At 49.8% G+C, this 24394-nt stretch overlaps 1 protein-coding gene across 7 annotated transcripts in view; it reads left to right on the forward strand.

Annotated features, from left to right (window-relative positions):
- The window catches only part of Ttc39a (tetratricopeptide repeat domain 39A), a 62220-nt gene continuing 37826 nt past the window's right edge, over nt 1-24394 (forward strand). The window contains exons 1-2 of one of the 7 annotated variants that reach the window (XM_063287386.1): nt 1-1320; nt 23163-23267. In XM_063287386.1, the coding sequence (XP_063143456.1) occupies nt 1268-1320; nt 23163-23267 (158 nt within the window). In that variant the 5' untranslated portion in view covers nt 1-1267. Of the gene's footprint in view, nt 1321-6931; nt 7896-14222; nt 14480-14734; nt 14839-19214; nt 19747-21708; nt 22907-23162; nt 23268-24394 lie in introns of those variants that run through there. The other 6 variants (XM_063287387.1, XM_008763953.4, NM_001415826.1 and 3 more) reach the window with 6 other exon arrangements.

Raw genomic sequence — 24394 nt, forward strand, 5'->3', positions numbered from 1 at the left:
ACCTCTTTTAGTTAAAAAAAATGTAGTTTAAATACTCCAGGAGAATAAACAAAAATTGTGACCTCTGGACAGGGAGAGACTTCAAGGGAGGAGAACCTAGGAGGCTTCCTGGAGGAGGTGGTGTTGGCAGTTATCCCAGAGGCAGGGTGGAACTTGAATCCTTTGTCAATAGCCTGGACTCCCTGTAGGAGACTAGGCTTCTTATTCTGAGGTTTCTTGCCCAAGTCCAGGGAGCCCTGGCTTCCTTCAGTAACCAACACTGCCAAGCTGAACCCGGGGTTTCTAAAGCCTGTGGGTACACACAAGCTGGAATTTCAAGGTCTGGACACACTAGTTTTGTGGCTAGATAGGCACATTCTCAGGCACTGGGGTGTGTGCTCAGAGAAAGGGGGAAATGTCACCTCTGCTGAGCCGAGTGACTACCCAGATGTAAATGAGGCCGCTTGGCACAACCAGGGCCAGAGACCACAGGCAGAGTGGAACTGTGGCCAGAAAGACAGCTCTTCCGTGTGGTCTCCAAAAATTAACCTCTGAACTTCAGTTCTGTCAACTGCAAGAATGGAGATATGTGGTATTTAGTAAGTTGAAGATAAGATGTTATGTAAAGCATGTGACTAAGAGGTTAGCATATTGAAAACATTTGATTTGTAAGAATCAGCCACAGTGTGTTAGACAGGAGACTTGTATTACACAAGCACACAGGATGCAAACCCAGCCCAAAAGGAAATGGAAGCTCTCAGCCTCCACATTCTTGAAGAAAGCTTCCAGGAGGTCCTGGATCCAAGTTCTCTCAAGCTGCTAGCTTGTATAAGCGCCCACAGGTGCCTGCTGGACTGCTCTGGTGAGGTCTAGAGCCCATCCTTCTTGTTAGCGGTAATATAAAATGCTGGAAACACACATGACTCACATTATTCTGAGAGACTGGCATATTAGCTCCTGTCCCATCCCCCACCAAAACTCAAATCAGAAGTTTATGAAGTGGTGCTTCGTCTGTGTGATTCAGGACAAACCTGACCCCCTCTGTGTCCAAAGATGGGTCTCGACCAGTTAGGTTCTGGATGGAATGGAGGTGCTCTGGTCCCCCCAGGCCTGGCCTGCTACTGGGACGTCTGCAAGGGAGGAGGGCCGCCAAGGTTGGGAGGAGCTGGGCCCGCCCTGCATGTCTGATCAGGTGCTGCCTCCGGAGAGTCCCTGAGAGTCTCTGCCGCCAGCTGCAGCTGTCACCACGAGGGGCCATCAGCGCCCTCCTTCCAGCCAGCCTGTGCCCATGGCCTTCCTGACCACCTGGAAGAGGGCAGCATCCAGGAAAAGAGACCGCAGGTACAGGATCGCGGCCGTGCGGTTAGGGCTTGGGGTGGGGCTGAGGGGGGATCTAAGAGTACCAAGGACAGCGAGGCAGCGAGCTTGGGGCTAACTGCCACCCTCGGGCTACTCAGAGCTTCCTGCATCCAAATGTGCTCCCTGGTCTCCTGCACTCTCCCGGAGCCAGTGAGGTCTGCGGATAAAGGAGTGCAGCCCCATTCCACCTAAGCCAAGTTGCTAGGTCACTGGTCTGGCCTTTGGGGCTGGCAGCGCAGAGAAGGGGATCCTGGTTCTCAGCCTTGTGGGGGGTTGGGGGGTGGAGTAGGGGAGCTGAACAGAGGGAGGAGTGGAGATATGCACCAAAGTTCCCCCCTGCACAACTCCATAGGGATGTGCTCTCTTCTGGGTGTCACTCCCCAACTTCCCCCATATGTGTTTGAGTTGGTGGCTTTAGGTGTGTTTGCTATCTGAAGGAACAGTCCTGACTGCCTCACAAGGCTTTCATACTGACATAGCTGTTGCCCATACTGCTGTCCCTGGAAGAGGGCAATGCTGTCCCGAGCACCCCTAACTTGACAAGCCACAACCCTGATAATATATCTTCACCCCCAAACCTGTTCCTCATCCTGTGTCCCCATCTCAGTGAGTGGTATAGTCATCCACCCAGTTGCCCAAGCCTGAAACCTGGGAGTCATCTCTGACGCCTCCCTCCTCATCCCTTCCCTAGTCCTGCTGACTTTAACCTTTGTCTAGCAGAAGCCCCTAGCTTGCCCAGTTTTCTCACTAAAGCAAGTGTATAGGAAGATCAGGGTTCAAGGTTCAGTATCTAGTGAGCTTAAGATGGAAACTGGCCTGGGACACATAAAGCATTAGACCCTGTCTACAAACAAACAAGCAAACAAACCCAGAACAGCCTGTGGCTGCTTACCCCCTGGAAGCTGAGTTACTGGCATCTGCATTGTAGTATTCTTACAGCTGGGCTGAGTTGATCAGATCTGCCTGGGAGACAGTCTCCTCACTCCTTGACACTCAGTAGAGCTCTCCTATTTAAAAATCCCCTTCACACCCCTCCCACTTTGGATGGCTTCTCTAGGTAGCCCTGGCTGTCCTGGATTGCTCTCTGAAGACCAGGCTGGCCCCAAAGTCAAAGCCCACTTGCCTCTGCTTCCTGAGAGCTGGGATTAAAGATGTGAGCCACCAACACATAGTGTGTTGCGCTTCTCTCTCTCTCTCTCTCTCTCTCTCTCTCTCTCTCTCTCTCTCTCTCTCTTTATTGAGGAGGTGGGCAAGCATATTCCACAGTACACATGTGGACAACCTTCAGGGGTCAGTCCTCTCCTTCTACCATATGGTCCCAAGGGTAGAGCTTGGGTCATCAGCTTGACTGCAGCTGAGGTTACCTGCTGAGCCCTCTAGGCAGCCTGAGTTTTCAGATCCAGGGCACTAGCACATTTGCTTCTCCTTTTTTGGTTCTCAATCAGCACTTCAGGACACTCTGTGGATCACTTGCCTTGTGTTAAGCACTGTATGAGGCTTTGTGGCCACAGTTGGAATTTAGACACAGAGGCCTCTGCTCTTGGAGACCATATTCTAGCATAGACCAGCAGCACAGACAAACAGAGACAAAGGGGCATCAGAAATAGGTGCCGGGCAAACTTTACAGTAAGACAATGGGACGCACAGTAAAAGTGGAGCATGCTCAGAGCCTTCCAGAGTGAGAACAGTTCGTGCCAAAGCCAAAGGTATGTCTGAGGGAGCAGAAGGGGGCCAGGAATTAAAGATCTAAGGAGCTCAGAGAAAGGCTGGCCAGAGAAATGAGAATTATTGGTAAGTACCCAAAGACTCTAGGCAGGATTTTCACTTTTTTTAAAGGTGACCGTGCTACCTTAACAAGAAATGATTCTCTAGACAGATCTTCTCAACTATAGGTGATGGCCGTCCACTCCTTCACACAAGAGGGTGGGGTCCCCAGGGCCCAGTAAAAATTGGGGCTCAATATATTTTGGTTCTGATGATGTTACAAGGAGTAATTTCTGAGGAAGATAGAACTCCCTGACTGACATAACGAAGCCGGCTGTGGTCCAGGCCTCTCCTCATCTAGGACCTGTCAATGAGAATTCAGTTGCTCTCTGTCCTGTGGGCAACAGGAAGCCTCCCAAGTAGTCTGCATGTGTATTTCTAGTGTCATTGTGTGGAGAGACCAGAGGCAGGGTAACCAGAAGGGAGGATGGGTTGAAGACCTAGGAGAGGGATGCTGGGGTAGAGATTAGGAGAAAGGGGGAACTGGGAGAGAGAAGCTAAGCAGAAAGGAGACTTGGTAAAACAGGCCAGAGAATCACCAAGAGTGAGGCTCTGGTCAAGAACATGCCTCCACATGAGTGGCCTGCACATCCATGCCTTCAAAGGTCAGCTGTGGCTTGTAGACAGCATCAGGCCATGACTAGTGCTAAATTCAAGTGCATGTCTGTCTTAGTGGAAAAGTGAGGAAATCTTCCATCCTAGATCTGTTCTTTGAGTAGAAGAGATTTGGAAAGTTTCAGGGGTCAGAGGTGGAATTTCCTTCAGGAGAACTAGATAATTTCAGAACTATTGGGGAAATGAATGGGACTGTCCTGGAACCTGTTATCCCTTAATGTGAGCATCACCACCTACCTGGCCTCAAATTGATTTCTTAGCTCAGCCAAACCACAGCCCCAGGCATGGTTTGTGCTAGAGAAGTCCTGCTCTTGGTGTGAGCCCGAGTCAGAGGAGCACTTGAAGTCTAAGGTTGCCAGGGTCCTGGACAGCGTTGCAGGGGACTTGAGGCTTAGATTTTACTCACGATTTCCGGATCCTTCAAGGTGAAGCACTGGTGATTCCTAGGCTTGTGATTTAAAGCCCCAAGTTTTTATACTGTCAGCTATTTAAATTCCAGGATTCTGACCTCCCACATTGCTAGGAATAAGAGTCTGAAAGGAGAGATTCTTCATTAGCACCTCAATCCCCAGTGATGGGTCATGAAAAATCTTCCAAGTAAGCTTTGTCCTGCCTTGTGAGTGTAGGAAGACAGAAACATGAGGCAGCTAGGGCACTTTTTAACATCCGGGAGAAATAGGCTATTGGGGTTGCAGCTTGAGATCTGTCACCATTCTGTTTCCTGAAGGATCCTCAAGTCTGTGGTAAGAGTTGCCTTGCTTCCTTGGAAAGTCTGTCAGCTCACTTTCCATGGCCAGCCCCACTGTCTCCTGATTCTCCTTGCAGCTCCCTGGTTGCCAAACCTTTATATGGCACCAGAAAGCAGAGAGAAAAAGCACCCAGAGGCCACACAGGCTTCTGGAACTCCTGACTTTGAGATAGGAAGGGTGCCTTTGGAAGAAAGACTGTTTGGATAGGTAGGAGGTTGTCTGGTGGGTGGGTCAGTGGGCAGGTTCATTGGTTGTTTGGTGGGTGGCTTGGTGGGTGGGTTGGTGGGTTGGTGGGTTGGTGGGTTGGTTGGTTGGTTTGTGGGTTGGTTGGTGGGTGGGTTGGTTGGTGGGTGGGTTGGTTGGTTGGTTGGTTGGTTGGTAAGTGGATTGGTTGGTTTGTGGGTGGGTTGGTTTGTGGGTGTGTTGGTTTGTGGGTGGGTTGGTTGGTAAGTGGATTGGTTGGTGGGTGGGTGGGTGGTTTGGTTGGTTGGTAAGTGGATTGGTTGGTAAGTGGATTGGTTGGTTGGTGGGTAGGTTGGCTGGTGGGTAGATTGGTTGGTTGGGTGGTAGGTGGATTGGTTGGTGGGTGGATTAGTTGATGGGTGGGTGGTTGGTGGGTGGGTGGGTTGGTTGGGTGGTAGGTGGATTGGTTGATGGGTGGGTGGTGGGTGGGTGGGTTAGGTGGGTGGGTGGGTTAGGTGGGTGGGTGGTAGGTGGATTGGTTGGTTGGTTACTTTGAGTTTATTTTTGCTTTCAAGTCAGGGTCTAATGGTCTATTATATGGACTAAACAGGTTGTACTTAGGAATTTAGGAATTTATATGAATATGTATGGATGGATTTGAAAAAGATCAAGGAGGGATTTATAGGAGGGTTTGGAGAAAAGAAAGAAAGGGGGAATTGATAAAAATTATAATCTCAAAAATCTAAAAGAAATACTTAAAAATGGGAGACTTTTAAAATGGGAGTGCTGTTAGGAGTCCCGCTGAGAACCGTGAGGGTTGGGGAGTTTCTCTGTGTAAAGCGCTGAGCACAGCCACAGGGAGTGACTGCATTTGCAGGATTACCTTTCCAGGAGTGGCCCCCCCTCGGGGCTCTTGCTTCATCACCTGTGTCTGTCGGTTTCCCAAGGACAGAATGTTATTTCTCACAATTCTGGAAGTTGGGAAGCCCAGACAGGCAGAGTCCATGTGTGGTGAAAACCTCTCTCCATCTTGGAATGATCCCTGCCTGCACTCTGCCCTCCCTGGTGGCAGACATGAGGCTCTGTCTTTTGTAAAAACATTTTCTTTCTCTGTTTCTGTGATAGCATTCTCTGACAAAGTAACTCAAGGGGGAAGGTTTACTCTGGCTCAGGAGTTAAGTGTACAGCCCACCATAGCAGAGAAATCAAAGTAACAGTCATGGCAGAGAAATCTAGGCAACAGAAGCTTCAAACTGCTGGTCACGTGGTATCCACAGGCAGGAAACAGTGGAGACTGTGTGTGTGTACATGTGTGTATATGCATGCACAGGTATGTGCACATGTGTTTGGGTGTGCATGCACCTGTGGTGGAGGTCAGAAATCAGCTTCAGGTGCTGGTCCTCAGGAGGAACCCACCTGTCTTTTGAGGCAGGATCTGTCACTGGGGCTCTGTAAGCAGAATAGGCTGGCTGGCCAGCAAGTCTAAGGAATCTTCTAGTCACTGCCTCCCAGTACATGCCACCAGGCCTGGCTTTAATAGTAACAACAACAACAACAACAATAATAATATATATAAATATAATGACATTAATATTATTACTACTACTACATTTAGTATGTGAGTGGTGAAGTCAGAGGACAAATTTCTGAACTTGGTTTTTCCCTTCTACCTTGCATCATAGTGATCCGTTGGTTTAGTGGCTTTTTTTTTAAAGTGGGTTCTGGGGAGCTAGGGAGATGGCTCTGCTGTTACACACTGGCTGCTCATCCAGAGAGCCAAGTTAGATTCCCAGCACCCACATGGCAGCTTACAACCATCTGTAACTCCAGTTCAAGGGGATCGAACACCTTCTTCTGGTTCCTGTAGGCACAGGCATGCAATGATTCAGAGACAGCCAGGCAAAACTCATGCACATAAGATGATGATGATGGTGGTGGTGGTGGTGGTGGTGATGATGGCAGTGGTAATGTTGGTTCTGGAAATCAAATTCAGCCCTGTGTTTGCATGGCAAGCACGTTGCCAGCTCTCAGCCCTAAGAGGCCCATTTTTAAGAGTTTAAAAGCTATTCCTGGGCACAAAGCAGACCAGTGGAAGAACACTGTCAGCCCTGCAGATCACGTCTTCCTTCCTCATTTACATTGCAGCCTGAATTCCCAATCCTCCACCCCTTCCGAACCAGGCCCCCACCTCCAGATGCTGCCTCTTCCCGCCTTTGCCACACAAGGAGACCCACCAAGTGAGTGCATGCCGTGGGCCATCTGTTCTCTACAGAACATTAAGCAGGGAGGCCCTGAGGTGCTGGCCATGGTCCCTGGGTGCACCTTCTCTGAACAGCCTCCCTTGGTGACAAGGCCTGTCTGGGCTCACTTTCCTACCTAGTGTTCACAAAATCCTCCTGGTCGCTCTATTGGTGAGGAAACCGAAGCTAAAGAAATAACGGTGAGGTTCTGTCCTGAGAGCTTCCCTGTTGTCTCATTGCACCCCTGAAACAACTCCATCCTGGGGTGTCAGAGCAGGGAAGCAGTCTGCTCTCGCAGCTACTCCCTATGCAGCTGCAAGCTAGCTGGGATGTGGCAGGCTGAGGCATCTACCCAGGTCACCCTTGCTCTATAGCCGAGGCCTTAGCTTCCAACAGGGATACCCCCTCTCCAGAGCTTGGATCCTTGGTGTCAGTCAGAACTGTCCTTGGCCTCTCTGCCTGCCCCATTGCTCCTTCCTCTGGTCCACCCTTTGCAGCACCTGAAGACCAGACTGGAGCAGAGGGGTCCCAATCCTCAAACTTAAAATATCAGAAGACTCTAGAGCCCCCTGCTCTGCCCTCTGTTGGAGGATGAGGGAAACAAAGGCTAAAACGGGAAGTAATGTTTCCAAGGTTTCGAAGTTTGTGGGGACAGAGTACACTGGAGGGAGTAGCCCCATCCTGAGGAGGAACAGGCATCTCCGCAGGAGGTCACTGCTGGGCAGAGTTGAAGAGTTGTGACTCATGCCTGTAATCTTAGCATTTGGGAAGCGGAGGCAAGACAATCACTGAAAGTTCATGGTGAGCCTGGTCAGTGTATGAAGTCCAAGGCTAGCCAGGACGACCTTGAGAATTCCACAAAACAAAACAGCTATGACTGTCATTCCCTCTTTAAGGGCCTATGCTGATGGGCCCGTTCACTTCTAAATCATCAAGAAGCCCAAGCCTATAAGCGGAGTTCAGTCTCCTACAGGACTCGCATGGTGGATGGAGAAAACCAAGTTCTGTAAGTTGTCCTCTGCCCTCACGGGGTACATAGCTCATACTTGCCTCTTCTCTGCAGATAGATTTAAAATGTTTAAAGAGAAATAGAGCTTGCTTTATAGTTACCAGTTTAGTCATGCTAGGAAAACATGGTAGGAGCCAGGGGCCAGATCTGCAGTGACAGCGCCCGAAAGAGTGAGGAGGGGTACTTCATGCCAGGGCAGGGCCTGGGGAGGCAGCTGGCCCTGTCCCACTGCCCCTATGTGTTGGGCTACTGTTCTAGGCTTATGGATAGAAGAGAGGTTTACTGGGATGGAGGCATGGCTGGCTCTAGTTGTTTTTTTGTTTTTTTTTTTTTGTTTTTTTTTTTTTGTTTTTTTAAGTATCATTTGTCATACACTTGTGCACTCCATTCCTATGGCCCGAATTTCAAATACCCCCTTTCCTTTCTTCTCCCATTCTCTATACTGGGGCTCCACTTGCAGCAGCATGTGCACACAGTGACCTCAGTTATATAGGCCTATAAAATAGGTATATACAAATCAAACATCGACTCGTAATAAATCATAAGGAATTTTATTTTGAAACAGTTCTTTGACACATAATTTTACCATGTATTAAGAATGAAAGTAAATTTGCACACCAGTAAGGTGAATGTGCTTGCTTATTTTGTTTCCCATTGTTCTACTTGTTTATTTTATGTGTATGAATGTTTTGTGTGAATGCAGACATGTGTGCTGCATGTGTGCCTGGTTATCAGATCCTCCAAGACTGAACTTACAGAATTGTAAGCTGTCCTGTGGGAGCTGGGTCTGAATCCAAGTCCTTTGGGCGAGCAGTCCTCTTAACCACTGAGCTGTCTCTCCAGCCTGTCATTTAACGTTGTTGGTTTTTTGTTTTTTTTGTTTTTTTTTCCTTTTTTTTTTTTTTTTTTTTGGAGCTGGGGACCGAACCCAGGGGCTTGCGCTTGCTAGGCAAGTGCTCTACCACTGAGCCAAATCTCTAACCATTTAACGTTGTTTTTTGAGACAGAGTTTCTCTGCGTAAGAGCCCTGGCTCTCTTGGGACTAATGGAACTCACTCTGTAGACCAGACTGGGCTCAAGCTCACAGAGATCCACCTGCCTCTGCCTCCCAAAAGCTGGGATTAAAGGCATGCACCATCAATGACTGGATTTGTTGTTTGTTTGTTTGTTTTTTGAAAAGGTCTAGCCTATTCTGGCCTAGAACTCATTTAGGTCAGAACTGCCTCAAACTGGGGCATTCCTCCTGTTTAGCCTTCCAAGCCCTGGGGTTACAGGCATGAGTGCCCCCCCCTCCAACACACCAGCATTAAGCAGCAGCTTTTGAAGTCATACATTCTAACAAAATCTAACCCAAATATGAATTAGCTTGAAACTGGGGAGTGATGGTAGGAAAATACTGACAGCCTTTGTTTGGGGATCTATGTAGATGGCACGTGGGTAAGTCAGGCTTCAGGGCCTGACTGTGAATCCCTAGCACTCGTGTAAAAGCCAGGTGTGCCTGTAACCCCAGTGTGGAAGGCTGGGGAGGAGCCAGTCAGCCCCACTAAAGCTGCCCGGTTCAATGAGAGACTGTCAAAGCAGTAAGGTGGAAAGTAAAGGGTACCAGGCATCCTCCTCTGGTCTCCTCCTGTGTATACACCCATGTTCTGCATGATTAACTCATTATATTCTGTAATAGCAAAAAGCTTTTGTGCAGTGCAGGAACACTGAATGGGATGGCATAACAGCAAGGTGTGTGTTCAGAGCCAGAGATGCAGTGATCATGTGGTACAAGGACTGCCAGAAACATCTTAGATTCAAGACAGATTTGATTTTGAATTAATTTTTTTGGTTGTTATGCATTCAGAAACCTTTTATTGTTGCCAAAAATGTTGCAACCCTCATATTCAGTTATATAACTCCACATTGGAATGACAGCTTACAGGTCAAGAAGCTGTAGTTGTCCTCTGACCTCCACACAAGTGTGTGAGCCCACATGTATACACACACACACACACACACACACACACACACACACACACACACACAATATTATTTAAACATTTAAAAAGAAGTATTCTGTAGGATAAGGAATCAAGGCTTGGGTTTCAGCTGTGACTAGACCAAAACCTCAGTTTTCTCATCTGTAGGATGGGAGGTAGTGCCACTACAGACTTTCCAGGGCTTTCTGAGGAAGTTTTGCTCACCTAGTATCTTCTGAGACCTCTCCAGCTGAGAAAGCACAGATGAGAGTAGTGCACAGAGGTTCTCCTAGTCACGCAGTGAAATCATGTGGTACATCGGACATGTATTATGATCCTAAAGTATAGTATGAATAATGTATAATGGTCCCAAAGTACAGTGTGAATAGTGTAGAGTGGTCCCGAAGTACAGTGTGAGTAGTGTGTAGAGTGGTCCCGAAGTACAGTGTGAATAGTGTGTAGAGTGGTCCCGAAGTACAGTGTGAATAGTGTAGAGTGGTCCTGAAGTACAGTGTGAATAGTGTGTAGAGTGGTCCCGAAGTACAGTGTGAATAGTGTGGAGTGGTCCTGAAGTACAGTGTGAGTAGTGTGTAGAGTGGTCCCGAAGTACAGTGTGAATAGTGTGTAGAGTGGTCCCGAAGTACAGTGTGAATAGTGTAGAGTGGTCCTGAAGTACAGTGTGAATAGTGTGGAGTGGTCCTGAAGTACAGTGTGAGTAGTGTGTAGAGTGGTCCTGAAGTACAGTGTGAATAGTGTGTAGAGTGGTCCCGAAGTACAGTGTGAGTAGTGTGTAGAGTGGTCCCGAAGTATAGTGTGAATAGTGTGTAGAGTGGTCCCGAAGTACAGTGTGAATAGTGTGTAGAGTGGTCCCGAAGTACAGTGTGAATAGTGTAGAGTGGTCCTGAAGTACAGTGTGAATAGTGTGTAGAGTGGTCCTGAAGTAGTGTGAATAGTGTGTAGAGTGGTCCCGAAGTACAGTGTGAATAGTGTGTAGAGTGGTCCCGAAGTACAGTGTGAATAGTGTGTAGAGTGGTCCTGAAGTACAGTGTGAGTAGTGTGTAGAGTGGTCCCGAAGTACAGTGTGAATAGTGTGTAGAGTGGTCCCGAAGTACAGTGTGAATAGTGTAGAGTGGTCCCGAAGTACAGTGTGAATAGTGTGGAGTGGTCCCGAAGTACAGTGTGAGTAGTGTGTAGAGTGGTCCTGAAGTACAGTGTGAATAGTGTGTAGAGTGGTCCCGAATTACAGTGTGAGTAGTGTGTAGAGTGGTCCCGAAGTACAGTGTGAGTAGTGTGTAGAGTGGTCCCGAAGTACAGTGTGAGTAGTGTGTAGAGTGGTCCCGAAGTACAGTGTGAATAGTGTGTAGAGTGGTCCCGAAGTACAGTGTGAATAGTGTGGAGTGGTCCTGAAGTACAGTGTGAATAGTGTGTAGAGTGGTCCTGAAGTAGTGTGAATAGTGTGTAGAGTGGTCCCGAAGTACAGTGTGAATAGTGTGTAGAGTGGTCCCGAAGTACAGTGTGAATAGTGTGTAGAGTGGTCCTGAAGTACAGTGTGAGTAGTGTGTAGAGTGGTCCCGAAGTACAGTGTGAATAGTGTGTAGAGTGGTCCTGAAGTACAGTGTGAATAGTGTGTAGAGTGGTCCCGAAGTACAGTGTGAACAGTGTGTAGAGTGGTCCCGAAGTACAGTGTGAATAGTGTGTAGAGTGGTCCTGAAGTAGTGTGAATAGTGTGTAGAGTGGTCCCGAAGTACAGTGTGAATAGTGTGTAGAGTGGTCCCGAAGTACAGTGTGAATAGTGTGTAGAGTGGTCCCGAAGTACAGTGTGAATAGTGTGGAGTGGTCCCGAAGTACAGTGTGAATAGTGTGTAGAGTGGTCCCGAAGTACAGTGTGAATAGTGTGTAGAATGGTCCCGAAGTACAGTGTGAATAGTGTAGAGTGGTCCTGAAGTACAGTGTGAATAGTGTGGAGTGGTCCTGAAGTACAGTGTGAATAGTGTAGAGTGGTCCTGAAGTACAGTGTGAATAGTGTGGAGTGGTCCCCAAGTGAAGAAGCCCAGTGGTCCTGGTTGTATGTTCTTGCGGGTTGTGGAGGAAATGAAGAAGGAAATCAGGGCTGACATCTCTCAGTTATGACAAGTGAGGAAACAGGTGTCCCGACAGATGAGGAGGGGCTGAGACTTAGGAAGTCCTCCGGTGTTGGCTCAACACGGTGCTGAGCATGTGACCCAAGCTGGGTCACCTGGACTGGGAGGGAGAAGCGATGATGAGCTGAAACTGGGCCAGAACTCTTGAGGACCAGGGACGGCCTTGGGGACAGCCCACTGACTCACTGGGTGTCTGGGTCCAGCTTGAGGACCACTGCAGTGATGGGGGAAGGGTTCTGACTCTGCTGCTGTTTGCTCAGCTGTTTTCATCTGTGAAGCGGAGAGAAGAGCAGAGTCCACCCCCAGGCACCAGCACACTATTGTGCCTCATGCCATCCCTCTGCGTCTCTATGTGCACACATTCTTGCTGCTCACGGGGAAGTAGGTATGGTTATTCCGTTTCCCTCAACAGAAACCGAGGTTGCAGAGTAGCTAAACATGAAAGTTGGGCAGGATAACCCTTGTGCACTTACCAGCACATGTGGCTTGTCAGAGGCCTTTGACAAGAGTCAGCCATTGCTAAGCTGATTCCCTCAGAGGGAGCTTGGACCTCCTTGAACCCAGTGCCCACTGTCAGGCATCCGCAGGCAGAGACACAGCGATGCTCTGACTTTACCCTACCGTGAGAGAGAGCCAAGGCTTCTCTTTCTGCTCCTTCCTCATCACATACAGTGTTACCCACAGAAGTTAGGGATACTCATAGGAGGTAAGAGATGAGAGGCCAGGACCCAGCCAGGGACCTCCTGGGAGAGGTGACATCTGAAACGATGCAAGTTCTTAATAAAAATTGGCTAAGTAGAATCAAAACTAATGGAGCTTAGCGCTTCAGGACCACTTACCCACCTGCAAGAAGACCCTGAGTTTCTTACATTAGCAATCTGTCGTATCTACCTATCCCCCGTGCTCTCTTTCATACTGTCTGTCTGTCCATCTGTCTGTCTGTCCATGTCTGTCTCATATAACCTGGCCTGGAAGCCCTTAAATAGCTGAGGTAATTAGAAGTCCTGAGCCTTCTGCTTCTACCTCCCAAATGTTGACTTAACAGTGTGCAGTATCTTTTGAAAAGTGGCCTCTCGATGACAAGCTCCTGGTTCCATTCCTGGTTGCATGGATGAATTATGTGACCAGGAAGGAGTGTGTATTGTAGGCAAAAGGAACAGCATGTGCAAATGCCTAGGGACATGACTGTGCGGGGCATGGACAGGCTTCAGCCTCATCACCTAGAACTCGGCTCTATACTGGTCTCTTCAGAATCACAAACTCCAGCCTTCATCAGTGTGTCCTTACCCACTCCGGTGCCTTTTGCTCCCGACTTCATTAATACACATCTCAAGGCTCAGCTCCCATCTGCTCCAGACAGACCCTTACCCCACATACGTACATATCCTCGTCTAGATTCCTAATAGTTGCTGGTACATGCTGTTATGGTCAAATTCCCATCAATATCTTTTTAAGACCATACGTGAGGCTACCAAGGCTGGAACAGTTTCCACATAGCAGTGCCTGGCCTCTGCCCACACAGGGCAACATAAGAACTCACATTCTGGGAAATGGCTCAGCAGTTAAGAGCACTGGCTGCTCTTCCAGAGGACAGGGGTTCAATTCCAGCACCCACATGGTAACTCATAATGTCTGTAACTCCAGCTCCAGGGGATCTGACACCTTCACACTGGTGTAGCTGCAGGCAAAACTCTAATACACACACACACACAAAATTTTTTTAAAAGAAGAACAACAAACAACTCACAGCCTTTCCGGGCAGCCTATCTTGATGTAAGCAGCAATCCCCCAGACATTTTTCCCTATTCCTAAATTCAACTTGCCTGGCTCTTCTGGGATCTGGTCCAAGTACTTCCCACCATGGCTGCATTTTCAGGCTGCTCTCTCTTGCTTCCTCTTCTGACATCCTGGAGCTCAGGGCCAATCCCTCCTCCTGTCCCTTGCCTTTCTAAAGGGACAGCTCTAATCTAATGGCAGCCACGTGTTATGATGAGTCACGGGAGCATCTGGGCCCAGAGGTAGTGGCCAGTTAACTCTTAATGGGCCAGGGCTCTCTGCTAAAAGATCATGAGGGCTTCTTCGGAACCTGCCTCGGATCTAAGTGCAAAGTGGGCCTCTGGGGATGGACCACTCACTCTGAGAGTGAGAGAGGAGGAGGGCAGAGGGAGAAGGGACTGGGTGTGAGCTTTGGAGTTCCTAAGTTGCAGTTCCTGCTTGCCACTTATTGGAGTGGCTCTACACAGGTCACATGGACTCAACCGCTCTGAGTTTTTGCATCTGGAAAAAGGCAATTTTAGGGATGGTTTGAGAAGACCTGCTAGCGGGGCGTGCTAACCCGCATGATTTCCACCTTCTGGTCTCCTGCAAAACACTGGCCCAGTTGGACAAGTGGTTAGAATGAATGTCCACATCTGTCTACAGAAACTACGCTTTCTCTGCTAAGATGGCTCGGCAGTGTGGCTGGACCGTGAGAGCTCAGGTGCAGGGCGGGGAGCTGTGGCCTAGGGAAGGTGGAGAATTTTCCAGCCTGAGTCGGTGGAGGTGTCGGCAGCTCCGTTAGTTGTCTGCTCCTAGTCCGGGCTGCGCCGACCTTGAGCGCCGGGGTCTCACCTGGCCAGCGCCAGGGGCGGGCGCTGCGCAGCGCGGGCGCGGTCATGGCCCCACTGCGCCGGTGGGCAGCCCGAGACCGGCCCGGCCCCGTCGCCTTCCCCGCCCCCCTGGCGCGCCCCTCCCCGGCCGCCGCGTCGCTGGGATCCGGCCGCAGCACCTGGGCTGCGCCTGGCGTCCGGCGCACGCAGCGATGACCACGGCTAGCGGCCCGGGCGACCTGCCCGCGGGGTGAGTGGCGGAGGCCGCCTCTGGGCGCGGGCCATGAGGGGCGAATGCTGCGGGGGACCTCCCAGGAGGAGCCTTGGGACCGCAGTGCGGCTCCAGCTGCTGCGCAACCTGCAGCCCGCGCCCTGCTGCCTCCTGGGGACCCTGGCTCAGTCACAGGCCTTCTGGGTCCCAACTTTCTCTCCCTCCTCATGGAGTATACACCCGTGGGGTGGGCCTTGTTACGATCACCCTTCTTTGCAGATGAGGAAACTGAGGCATAGCTCTTAAGTGACTTTGATTATCCAGGAGGTTGAGAGCAGAAAGTGAAATTTGAACACAGCTCTGTCGGGTGGCATCCCCCCACTAGGGATATGTTGTGTGTTTGAAGGGCTCTAAGTATGCGAGGGCCAGGGTAGGGGGTGGGGATTGGGTGTAGTAGGAACCTAGGTTGTTAAGGTGGGTGTTGCCACTATCAACATGACTGTCTTGGCCAGCCCCATCCCCACCCCCACCCCTCCAAAGTCACAGTCAGACCCCCTAGATTGTCCCCTGGCACTGCCAGTTGCTGTCTGGAGACAATCAGCCTGTGTTTCAGTGCTTGGGGGCAGTTGCTGGGATCCCAGGCTGCTGGGAGGTTGCTGGGCTGAGATCCTGCTCAGGTGAGCTGGGAGCCTGCCCTACCTGGAGACTCAGACCAGTAACAATATTTGCCAAAGGCCTGAGGCTTGACAGATGAGCAGGGAGGAGAGAAGCCACCAGCCACCTGGAAGCCTCCCCAGGGCCTATAAGTATAGTGTGGGTCTGAGAGAGTGGAAGTTCAGTGCTGGGAGACAGTGTGGCCTGGAGGAGGTCACCTGTTAAGTTTTCTCCTAATCAATTTCTGTTGTATAACTTTGGTCAAGGCTTTTACCTCCCTGACTTGTGGTTCCTCCTTTGGAAAACAGAGAGGCTGGGCTAACTGTGCCCTTCCTGCTGAGGGTTGAAAGCTCAGCTCTCGAGCTTGGCTGGGTAGTTTTCTTCACAGCCCTGACGGAGCACCACCTTCAGTACTAGAAGTTTTCAGAAGAAAAGGCAGACAAGGAACAAGGCTTCCATCCACAGATCCAGACTTACTGGCTGGAAGCCCGGACTCTTCCCTCTTGCCCATATAGCACATCTGTGTCTGAATCCCTGGGCTCCTCTAACCCTGCTCCAGCCTCCAGGCCAGTAAGCACAAATTTCTAGCACAAACAGAATACCTAGGTTCCAGTATGCCTGCGAGGGCCTGGTCTCTGTGGTCACACAGGTTCATTTGTCCAGTCCCTGCTTCTGGTCAGTGCCATCCTTGTGGGATTTGAGCAGGGGAGACCTAAGTAGAAGCAAATCCCACCCCCATCCGTAGACACTTGGTCTCAGCAAACACTCGGGTCTTGTTTGGTTAGAACTCTAAGTTCTATCTACCATATAACAATGATTTCTTGGCAGTGGGACAGGGTGGGTTGAGACAGGGTCTCCTGTAACCCAGGCTACTGTTGCACTCTCTGTGTAGCCAAGGATGACCTTTGAATTCCTCATGGTCCCATCTCTACCTCCCACCAGCTGGGACTATAGGCATGTGCCACCATGCCCAGCTAAAAGATGTGAAATGTTTTTAAGGCTTCAGAAGAATATATTTTGTATAGAAAGAATCCAGAAGAGGGCATCAGATCCCCTGTGGTTGGAATTATAGGCAGTTGTGAGCCATCAGTGAGGGTCCTGGGAACCAGACTCTGGCCCTCCCTGAGAGCAGCACATATTCTTAACCACTAAGCCATCTCTCCAGCCTCTGGGGTAAATAATAAAACAGAGTCCTGTGATCTTGCCACCCCGTGTTGCCAGATATTAACCCTGTGTTCCACATACTCTATCCTCCTTTTAAGAGAGAAGTGTTAGCGGAAACCCTCTGGAACCCCACCCCCACCTGCCGCCTTCCCTCACCAGAGATAATTGCCAGCCTGAGTCTTGAGTTTATAGTTTTCCATTTTTGTTCTCCTGATGGGTATAGGAAAATCTAAAAACAATCCAGCTTGGGGGGGGGGTGTTCCTACTTTCAAGTGTTCTGTAACAGAACCTGCAGAAAACACCATTCTGTGGCTTACTTTTCTAAAAGCTGGGTTTCTGAGGTTTTGCCTCCTTGGGCCCACATGCTGGTCCCCATCACCCTGACACCTGCTTCACCACCCTGTGTAAAGACTTCATTTATTTACTCTTCCTTCTTGTTAGACATTGGGTGGTTTCCTGTGTCCTTCTATTCAAACAGAGTATTCCTGTATGGCTGTCTTTTGTACATAGGAGTGTGCCTCTGTGGTCCTCCTGGTAGTTACGGTGTGCACTCAAGCCTTGCCCTCCCTCCCTCTCTTCTCCCCTACCCCCACCCCTCCCTCTCTTTCTTTTTGACAGGATCTCACTATGTTGACCTTGTTTGTCCTCAGATTCAAGATCTTTCTACCTTGGCCTTCCTGGGTGCTGGGACTTAGGATCGGGCCACCGTGCCTGGCTTGTTCGTTCCTGCTTTAGTCCAGCTTGATGAGAGAGTGGTGGAAGTGTGTAGCATTGGGAAAGAATGGCCAGTGATAGTTCCTGAGTAGTCCCCCTCGGTTTTTCTTCACAGTGGTACCTAGGCTGTAGGTACCATTAAACCCATTGTACTGATGAGGAAATAGAGGCTTATCAAAGTCATGGAACTTTCTCTGTGCTGGGGTTGGAGCTCAGCTGGCACGGTGCTTGTCTAGCATGCCCAGAGACCTGGGTTTGATCCCTCAACACCAAGTAAAGCTGAGCACGGAGGAACACAACCTGTAACCCCAGCATGTGGGAGGTGACACGAGAGGATCAGAAATTCAGGCTCACCCCTGGTTACTGCTGAGTGCCAGCCTTAGATACGACACCCAGTCCAGTCTCAAAGGACAAAACCAAAACACCTCTAGCCGGTGACCAAGTAACTGTGGAGTTGCAGCTCAACCCAGGGCTGTCTGCCTTCAGAACTCTGAAAGGCCATGTCCTGTTAAGTCTCTCCGTGTCTGGTTAAGGGCCCCGGGAGTAGGGGGCTCAAGTGAAACCTCTTGGACATATTTGAAACCTAGAAAGGTCACTTCAGAAGCTCCAACTCCCTATAGATACACACTGCGTTCTTTGAGCTATAGCCCCCTATCCCCAAAGGGCAGAACAGAGATTCAAATCAGGGCTGGCTCCAGTCTGCTCCCTGAGTGACTTTGGTCTCCCGGCTTGAGGTTAGGGTAAGAGGTTAACTGGGTCTGAGGGTCTCCCAGTCACCTTGTCCCGAGCCCTGCTCATAAGACTTCAGAGTAACAGCCTAACCCCATGGCATAGGGAGATGGGGAGGGAAGGGGAGTGGCTCCAGCTGCCTAGCTTGCTTCTCACAGTGGCCTCCCACATGTGTGTGTATGTGAGTGTGGATGTGTCTAAATAGGACAGTTCTTTTCTACTGTGCCTAGGACCCTGATATAGGTCACTAGCCATGCTCCATCCAGCTCATTGCTTGCCCATCTCCATCCCTTTAATGTCCTCATGGATAGCAGATGTCACCATCACAAAAAACATAAGTTGGGCAGAACAAGGTACCTTGGAACGGAGAGGCCTGGGTGGCAAGGGGACAGCCTGTGGGGACTTAGGCCCACCTTCATAGTTCTGGGGAAATCCTGGGGAAGTCTTGTGCTTTGCTTTTGTAGAAGGCCCCCAGGGAGTGGCTCGCACAGCAGTGCTTTAACTCCCTTATCTGTCAAATGTAGATAAGAGTTCAGCTGGGAGAATTGAGCAAAATAGTGACCAGGTTAATTTAGATAAGCTTGGTCTATCTCTTGGTGGGAGGAGTGGTTGTCAATGCCATTAGTCCTATAGAACCAATGTCCCCAGTCTTCCTCCGGGGCTCCCTGTCCAGCCCCTGCCTCACCTCTCCATCCAGCAGGCTTTCTGGAGCCTGTCTTCAGCCTGTCCGGACTGCAGTGCCTCAGAATGGCCTTGTGGCACACGCCACCAGCCCTCTCTCTCTGTACTCGAGTCTCTCTTTGGGCTTCTTTGTCCCCCTTGTGTTCGGTTCAGCTCCATGTGGACCAGACACCTTCCTTGAGTGTCCAGGCTGAGCTGAGGCCTCATCAGCCCTGACGAGTTTTACAGTCACAGCCCTGTTAACTGTGATTGTCATCGTTCTGCCTGCTCTGGAGGCTTCAGAACCCTGAGCACCTCAAGGGCAGGTTCCGGTCTAGGGCCGCGCTGTTCCAGAGCCCAGACTGAACATGGACCAAGAGAGTTTGGTAGGTGTGGTGGGAGGGAAGACAGAGGGAAATAGAGTTCAGGACTCTCTCTAGTGTAAGGGGAGGTTGCTGTAGATGTAACTCACTTCTATTTACACAAAAAGGCACTGGGACCCAGGGGAACAAGTCCACCAGGCTGTGTGTCTTTATCTCCTCCACTCAGGATAGGGTGAGATGGGTAGAGCATCTGCAGAAACGGGAGGCAGGCTTTTGCCTCTGCACTTGATGGATGTGAGCCCTTGATCCCTTGAGGTTGAGCCAACGGACAGCTATATAGGCAGAAATTTAGGTTAGAGCCCAACACTTAGCTCTGTGGTTTTGGTCAAGTCACCTCACTCTGTGCCTCTGTTTTCTCATCTGCAGTGGGTAGAACCCCGTGTCACAAACATTTTGAGGGTACAAGTTAAGAATGTCATTGAATACCCATGGCACTATGTCTCCTGCCTCCCGGTTAATTCAGACCACAAAGATGAATGGGTTGGACACTGGTTGCTAGGCTGGACCTAAACACAAAGGCCAGGCGTCCTGAGAAGAGGGCCAGCCAGCTTTGGGTTGGGACTTTTATGACCGTGAAAAGGAAGTGAGTCTTTGCTCTCAGAGGCACCAGGAACCACGATGGATTGGAAGTAACATGGTTCAGGTCTGTGCTTTCAAAAGATATCTAGCTATGAAGACAGACGTGAGTTACAGACCAGTGTTTCCAGCAGAGCTGGAGGCTGAGTGGGTTACACGGAGCACCCTCTGAGATGACCTCCTGAACTTTTTGACACCAGTCGGTCCTCCCCGGCTGTGGGAGCTGGAGTGTTGACCGGGAAGCCTGTCAGCCTAGTATTTCAGACTCAGAAAGCTCCAGCCCCTCAAGGCAGGGGAAACAGGGTTTAGGGCTTGAACTGTGGGAAGTCTCTGGACACAACCTTTCTCCTGCCCTAAGTGGAGGCCCTGGAGGGTCCAGTATCAGTAAATATTAGGGGAGTGGTAGGAAAGAATTCCCTAAAAAATGACAAATACTAGTTGATTTTCTTGCAAGAGCTTCGGGCTTTTTTTTATTTTTATTTATTTATTTTTTTGGTTCTTTTTTTCGGAGCTGGGGACCGAACCCAGGGCCTTGCGCTTCCTAGGTAAGCGCACTACCACTGAGCTAAATCCTCAGCCCCCAGGCTTTTTTTTTTTTAATCATTATTATTTTTAATGCACACTGCCTTTGAGGACCTAGAATCCATGAAGTAAAATGACGAATTTTACAGCATCAGGGTGGTGGTGCCCAGGGAACCTGGTCAAAGTCAACATGGTCCTCTCTGAAGGAATGAGTCCTTATCCCAAGGTCCCTTTGGGAATACTCAAATGTGAGTCCATGCTAAAGGTATAAAGTACACAGCAAAGCAAGCCACTGAAGTGACAGCACGAGAATCAATAAGTAGCAAAATTGTTTTCTCTGAGGATCCAAAATGCTAAAATAATGCATAATTAGTTGTGTCTAAGATGTGTGAAGAAGTTGAAGCTGAATCTGAAACAATAAGCAGGGAACCAAATGCTGTCTAAAATAACCAACCAAATCTGAAAGAAGAATCCAGTGGGCTCCCTGGAAATGGAAACCACAATCAATCTGAAAACACAGCAACCAGCAGGTCCCAACCAAGGAGGAACTGGTGCAGGGAGAGCCCTGAAGGGGAGCAGGGAGCTGTGGACCGTATGTGGGGGTGTGCCTGGGTGGGGGTGGAGGTGCAGAATCCCTAAAGAAAGTCCTCAGCCTGTGACCCCAGCACTTGGAAGGCTGGGGCAAGAGGACTGAGTTGAGCATTTGAGCCAGCTTGGCTTGCTGTCTTAGTCTCCCCGTCTTTGATATTTATTTTATCAATACGAATGTGTCGCCGGCATTGTGTGTGTACACTGTATGTGTGCCCGGTGCCTGTGGAGGTCAGAAGGGGGCAGCTTACCCCTGGAAGGGCGCAATGGATGGTTGGAGATGAGCCCTGGTTCTCTTCAAGTACAAGTGCTCTAAACCCATGAGCCACACCGCCCAGCCCCATCTTAGCCTCTTTTTCTGTTACTGTAATAAAATAACTCCGATAAATGCAATGTAGGAAAGAAAGGAATTATTCTGGGCTTACAGTTCTGCATCTGCGGAAAGTGGTGGCAGGAGCAGGAAGAGCTGCACTGTAAAGCCTCAGGGTGCGCCCCTAGTGGCCCACTTCCCTCAGGAAAACCCACCTTCTAAAGGTTCCTCCCTAATCAGCACTGGCTGAATGTTCACACCGAAGTCTGTAGGGGAGCTTTCTCCTTCAAACCACAATAGCTACACAGTAAGTCCCTGGCTCAAAAGACAAACAAGGCTAGGCAACAGGGCTCAGCAGGCGTTTGCGGCCAAACCTGGAGATCTGAGTTCAATCCCCGTGAGACACATGATAGAAGGAAGACTACTGACTCCAAGTTGTCGACTGATCTCCACACATGTGCATACACACACACACACACACACACACACACACACACACACACACACACACACCAAAACACAAAAACAAACAAAAAGAAACCAGACAAACCTATCCCAGCTTCGTCCACTGCAAAGGCTGGTGTTACCGCAGGATGCATCAGCTTAAATCTGCCTTGGTGTATCCATCAACTTGGAAATGGTCTTTATTATTTAAAACACAAATGCAAACCATCACCACCCATAAATGAATGCAGACCCTTAGAGAGACAAGAGAAGGACATCTTATGGGACATGATATTCCGTATTAAAGCTGGCTAAGAAACTGGGTGGGAGGTCAAAAGAGAGCAAAGGGGGGGTTTCCTGGCAGACTTGGGTTACCATGGCAACAGCTTGGCCCAGAGGCCCAGAGGCATGGAGGCAGGTGGGCAAGGAGTGTTTCAGAACTGATGGTGTTTGGTGTTGGAGCCCAGTGAGAGGGCGGGGTCAAAGATGGCTGTCAGGCTTCTGGCTAGAGAAATTGGGTTCAGATGGGCTACTCATTAAAACGGCAGGGCTGAGAGGGAGCAGAGCTGGGAGAATGTGCAGGAGATGAGCTTTGAATCTTCTCAGTTTGCCCGGGGAGGTTTGCTGATCGGACTCAGGGTCTGTGCAGGAGCTGGCTGAGTGGAAAACTTTGTCCTCACTGTGGTTTAAGGATCAGGAGTTTCTTAAGCAGAATGTCAAAGGTCAAGCTTTTGTAAGATCCTTCTTTCAGATGCATGCTTGTAAACCCACTGAGGCAGGTGGATTGCTGTGAGTTCCAGGCCAGCCTGATATACATAAAGAGTTCCAGGGTAGCCAGGGATACCCTGTCTCAAAAGACTAAACAAAACAACGCCAACCCTCATGCGATGTGGCCCCTGGAGAAGAGGCATCTTCCAAAGGGAAAGTTGAGAGCCAGGAAAGTCCGAGCCTATGCTTCGTTTATTCATTTACTCACTCATGTATCGGTTAGGACCTTGCTTTGTGCCCTGAAGTGACAGAAGCAAGATTCCTGTTTGTATTTTAGTGAAAGGAGACAGACCATAGTCCAAATACATAGGTAGGGATGCTAAGAGCTGCCGAGGAACTTGAGAACCAGAAGAGGGCCAGGTATGCAGGAGATGTCATCAAGAGGGTGACTTGTGTCTGGAAGGTTCTGGAATGCTCATACCAGACCATGGCCCATTGTGACAGTGTCTGTTCTAGAGTATAGGCCTGAGGTCAACAAGAACTTGGAGAAGAAATACCCAGAGAGGAACAAAGTGGTTGAGCAGTGTCCCTAAGTGGGACAGCAAATCCCAATGGGTCAGAAGGGTCACAAGGACTCCCTTTACGATTGTGAAGGGTAAGAAAGTTCACTCTTAATGGCTTCCTTGCTGCCCATCCTTAGCCCTGTCCCCACCCTGTCATTGGATCTCAGGTGACACCCTCCTTCCTTCCACCATTGGGATCCCTGAGAGGTGGCTGTAAATCATCCCTGTGTCTCAGTATAGCATGGGCAGACCCAAGGAGGCCCAGTTGTCAGGTTGACCAGTCCAGTGAGGCTCTGCCCTGGCCAGAGAGGCCAAAATGTCAGGTGCATGGTCTGTCTCTTCCCTCAGGTCTCCGGTGAGCAGCCTCCATGAGGCCCTGGACCAGTGCATGACAGCCCTGGACCTCTTCCTTACCAACCAGTTCTCAGAAGCACTCAGCTACCTCAAACCCAGGTGAGCTTAAGTCCCTGAGGAGTGCACACATGCAAGTGAGACACAGGAGAGACGTGGGTTAGAGGAGCCTCGTGGGTTGGAGGAGCCCCGTGGGTTGGAGGAGCCCCGTGGGTTGGAGGAGCCCCATGGGTTAGAGGAGCCCCGTGGGTTAGAGGAGCCCCGTGGGTTAGAGGAGCCCCGTGGGTTAGAGGAGCCCATGGGTTAGAGGAGCCCCGTGGGTTAGAGGAGCCCCGTGGGTTAGAGGAGCCCATGGGTTAGAGGAGCCCCGTGGGTTGGAGGAGCCCCGTGGGTTGGAGGAGCCCCGTGGGTTGGAGGAGCCCCGTGGGTTGGAGGAGCCCCGTGAGAGCAGTACACTTTTTGATCATCCAAACTTTGATCAGCCCAGACACCCCTCTTACAGCCTGTAAACAGCCAGGTGGTTTCCACAGTCACAGGGACCTGGAGATTTCCTATTCCCATTGAATTCTGGGGACAGAGGTGGGGGTATCTTCTGAAAACCTTCAGGACCATTCGCTGAGCTTTGGGTAGTAGTGAGGGCTGCAATGTTAGGCATTCCTCAAATGTTTGCTGTTGGTTTGTTTAATTTTGAGACAGCCCAGCCTCTGATTTAAGATCCTCCACATCCCAAATGGTAAGATTTCCACTGTGCACCACTGGGTCTGACATACTATTTCTATACAATATGCACATGGAGCTTTTCTTTCCTAACCTCCCTACTTCTTTTCAGTTTTTAAAACTGAGGTATAACTCAGATACTGTAAAATTCACTTTTAATAAAAATTTTAGTGTGTGTGTGTGTGTGTAGATGTGTGTATGGGGGTGTGTGTGGGTATGTGTGTGTATGTGCGTATGTGTGTATGTGGTGTGTATGTTTGTGTATGTGTGTGTAGGTGTGTATGTATAGGTGTGTGTGTATAATTGTAGGTCTATGTAGATGTGTGTGTGTGTGTGTGTGTGTGTGTGTGTTAGAGGAAAACTCCAGGGAATCAGGCCTCTTCTGCCAGCTTGTGGGATCTTGGGATTAAGTTTGGGCTGTCAGACCTATGTACAGCTGACCCCAAATTCGCTGTTTTATCACTTTAAAAATCTCGTCTCTTGGTAGATAAGAATGCAGCTTGCTTTCACTG

The sequence above is a fragment of the Rattus norvegicus genome, chromosome 5, assembly GCF_036323735.1.
Source record: "Rattus norvegicus strain BN/NHsdMcwi chromosome 5, GRCr8, whole genome shotgun sequence".
In the NCBI taxonomy this organism is placed as follows: Eukaryota; Metazoa; Chordata; class Mammalia; order Rodentia; family Muridae; genus Rattus; species Rattus norvegicus.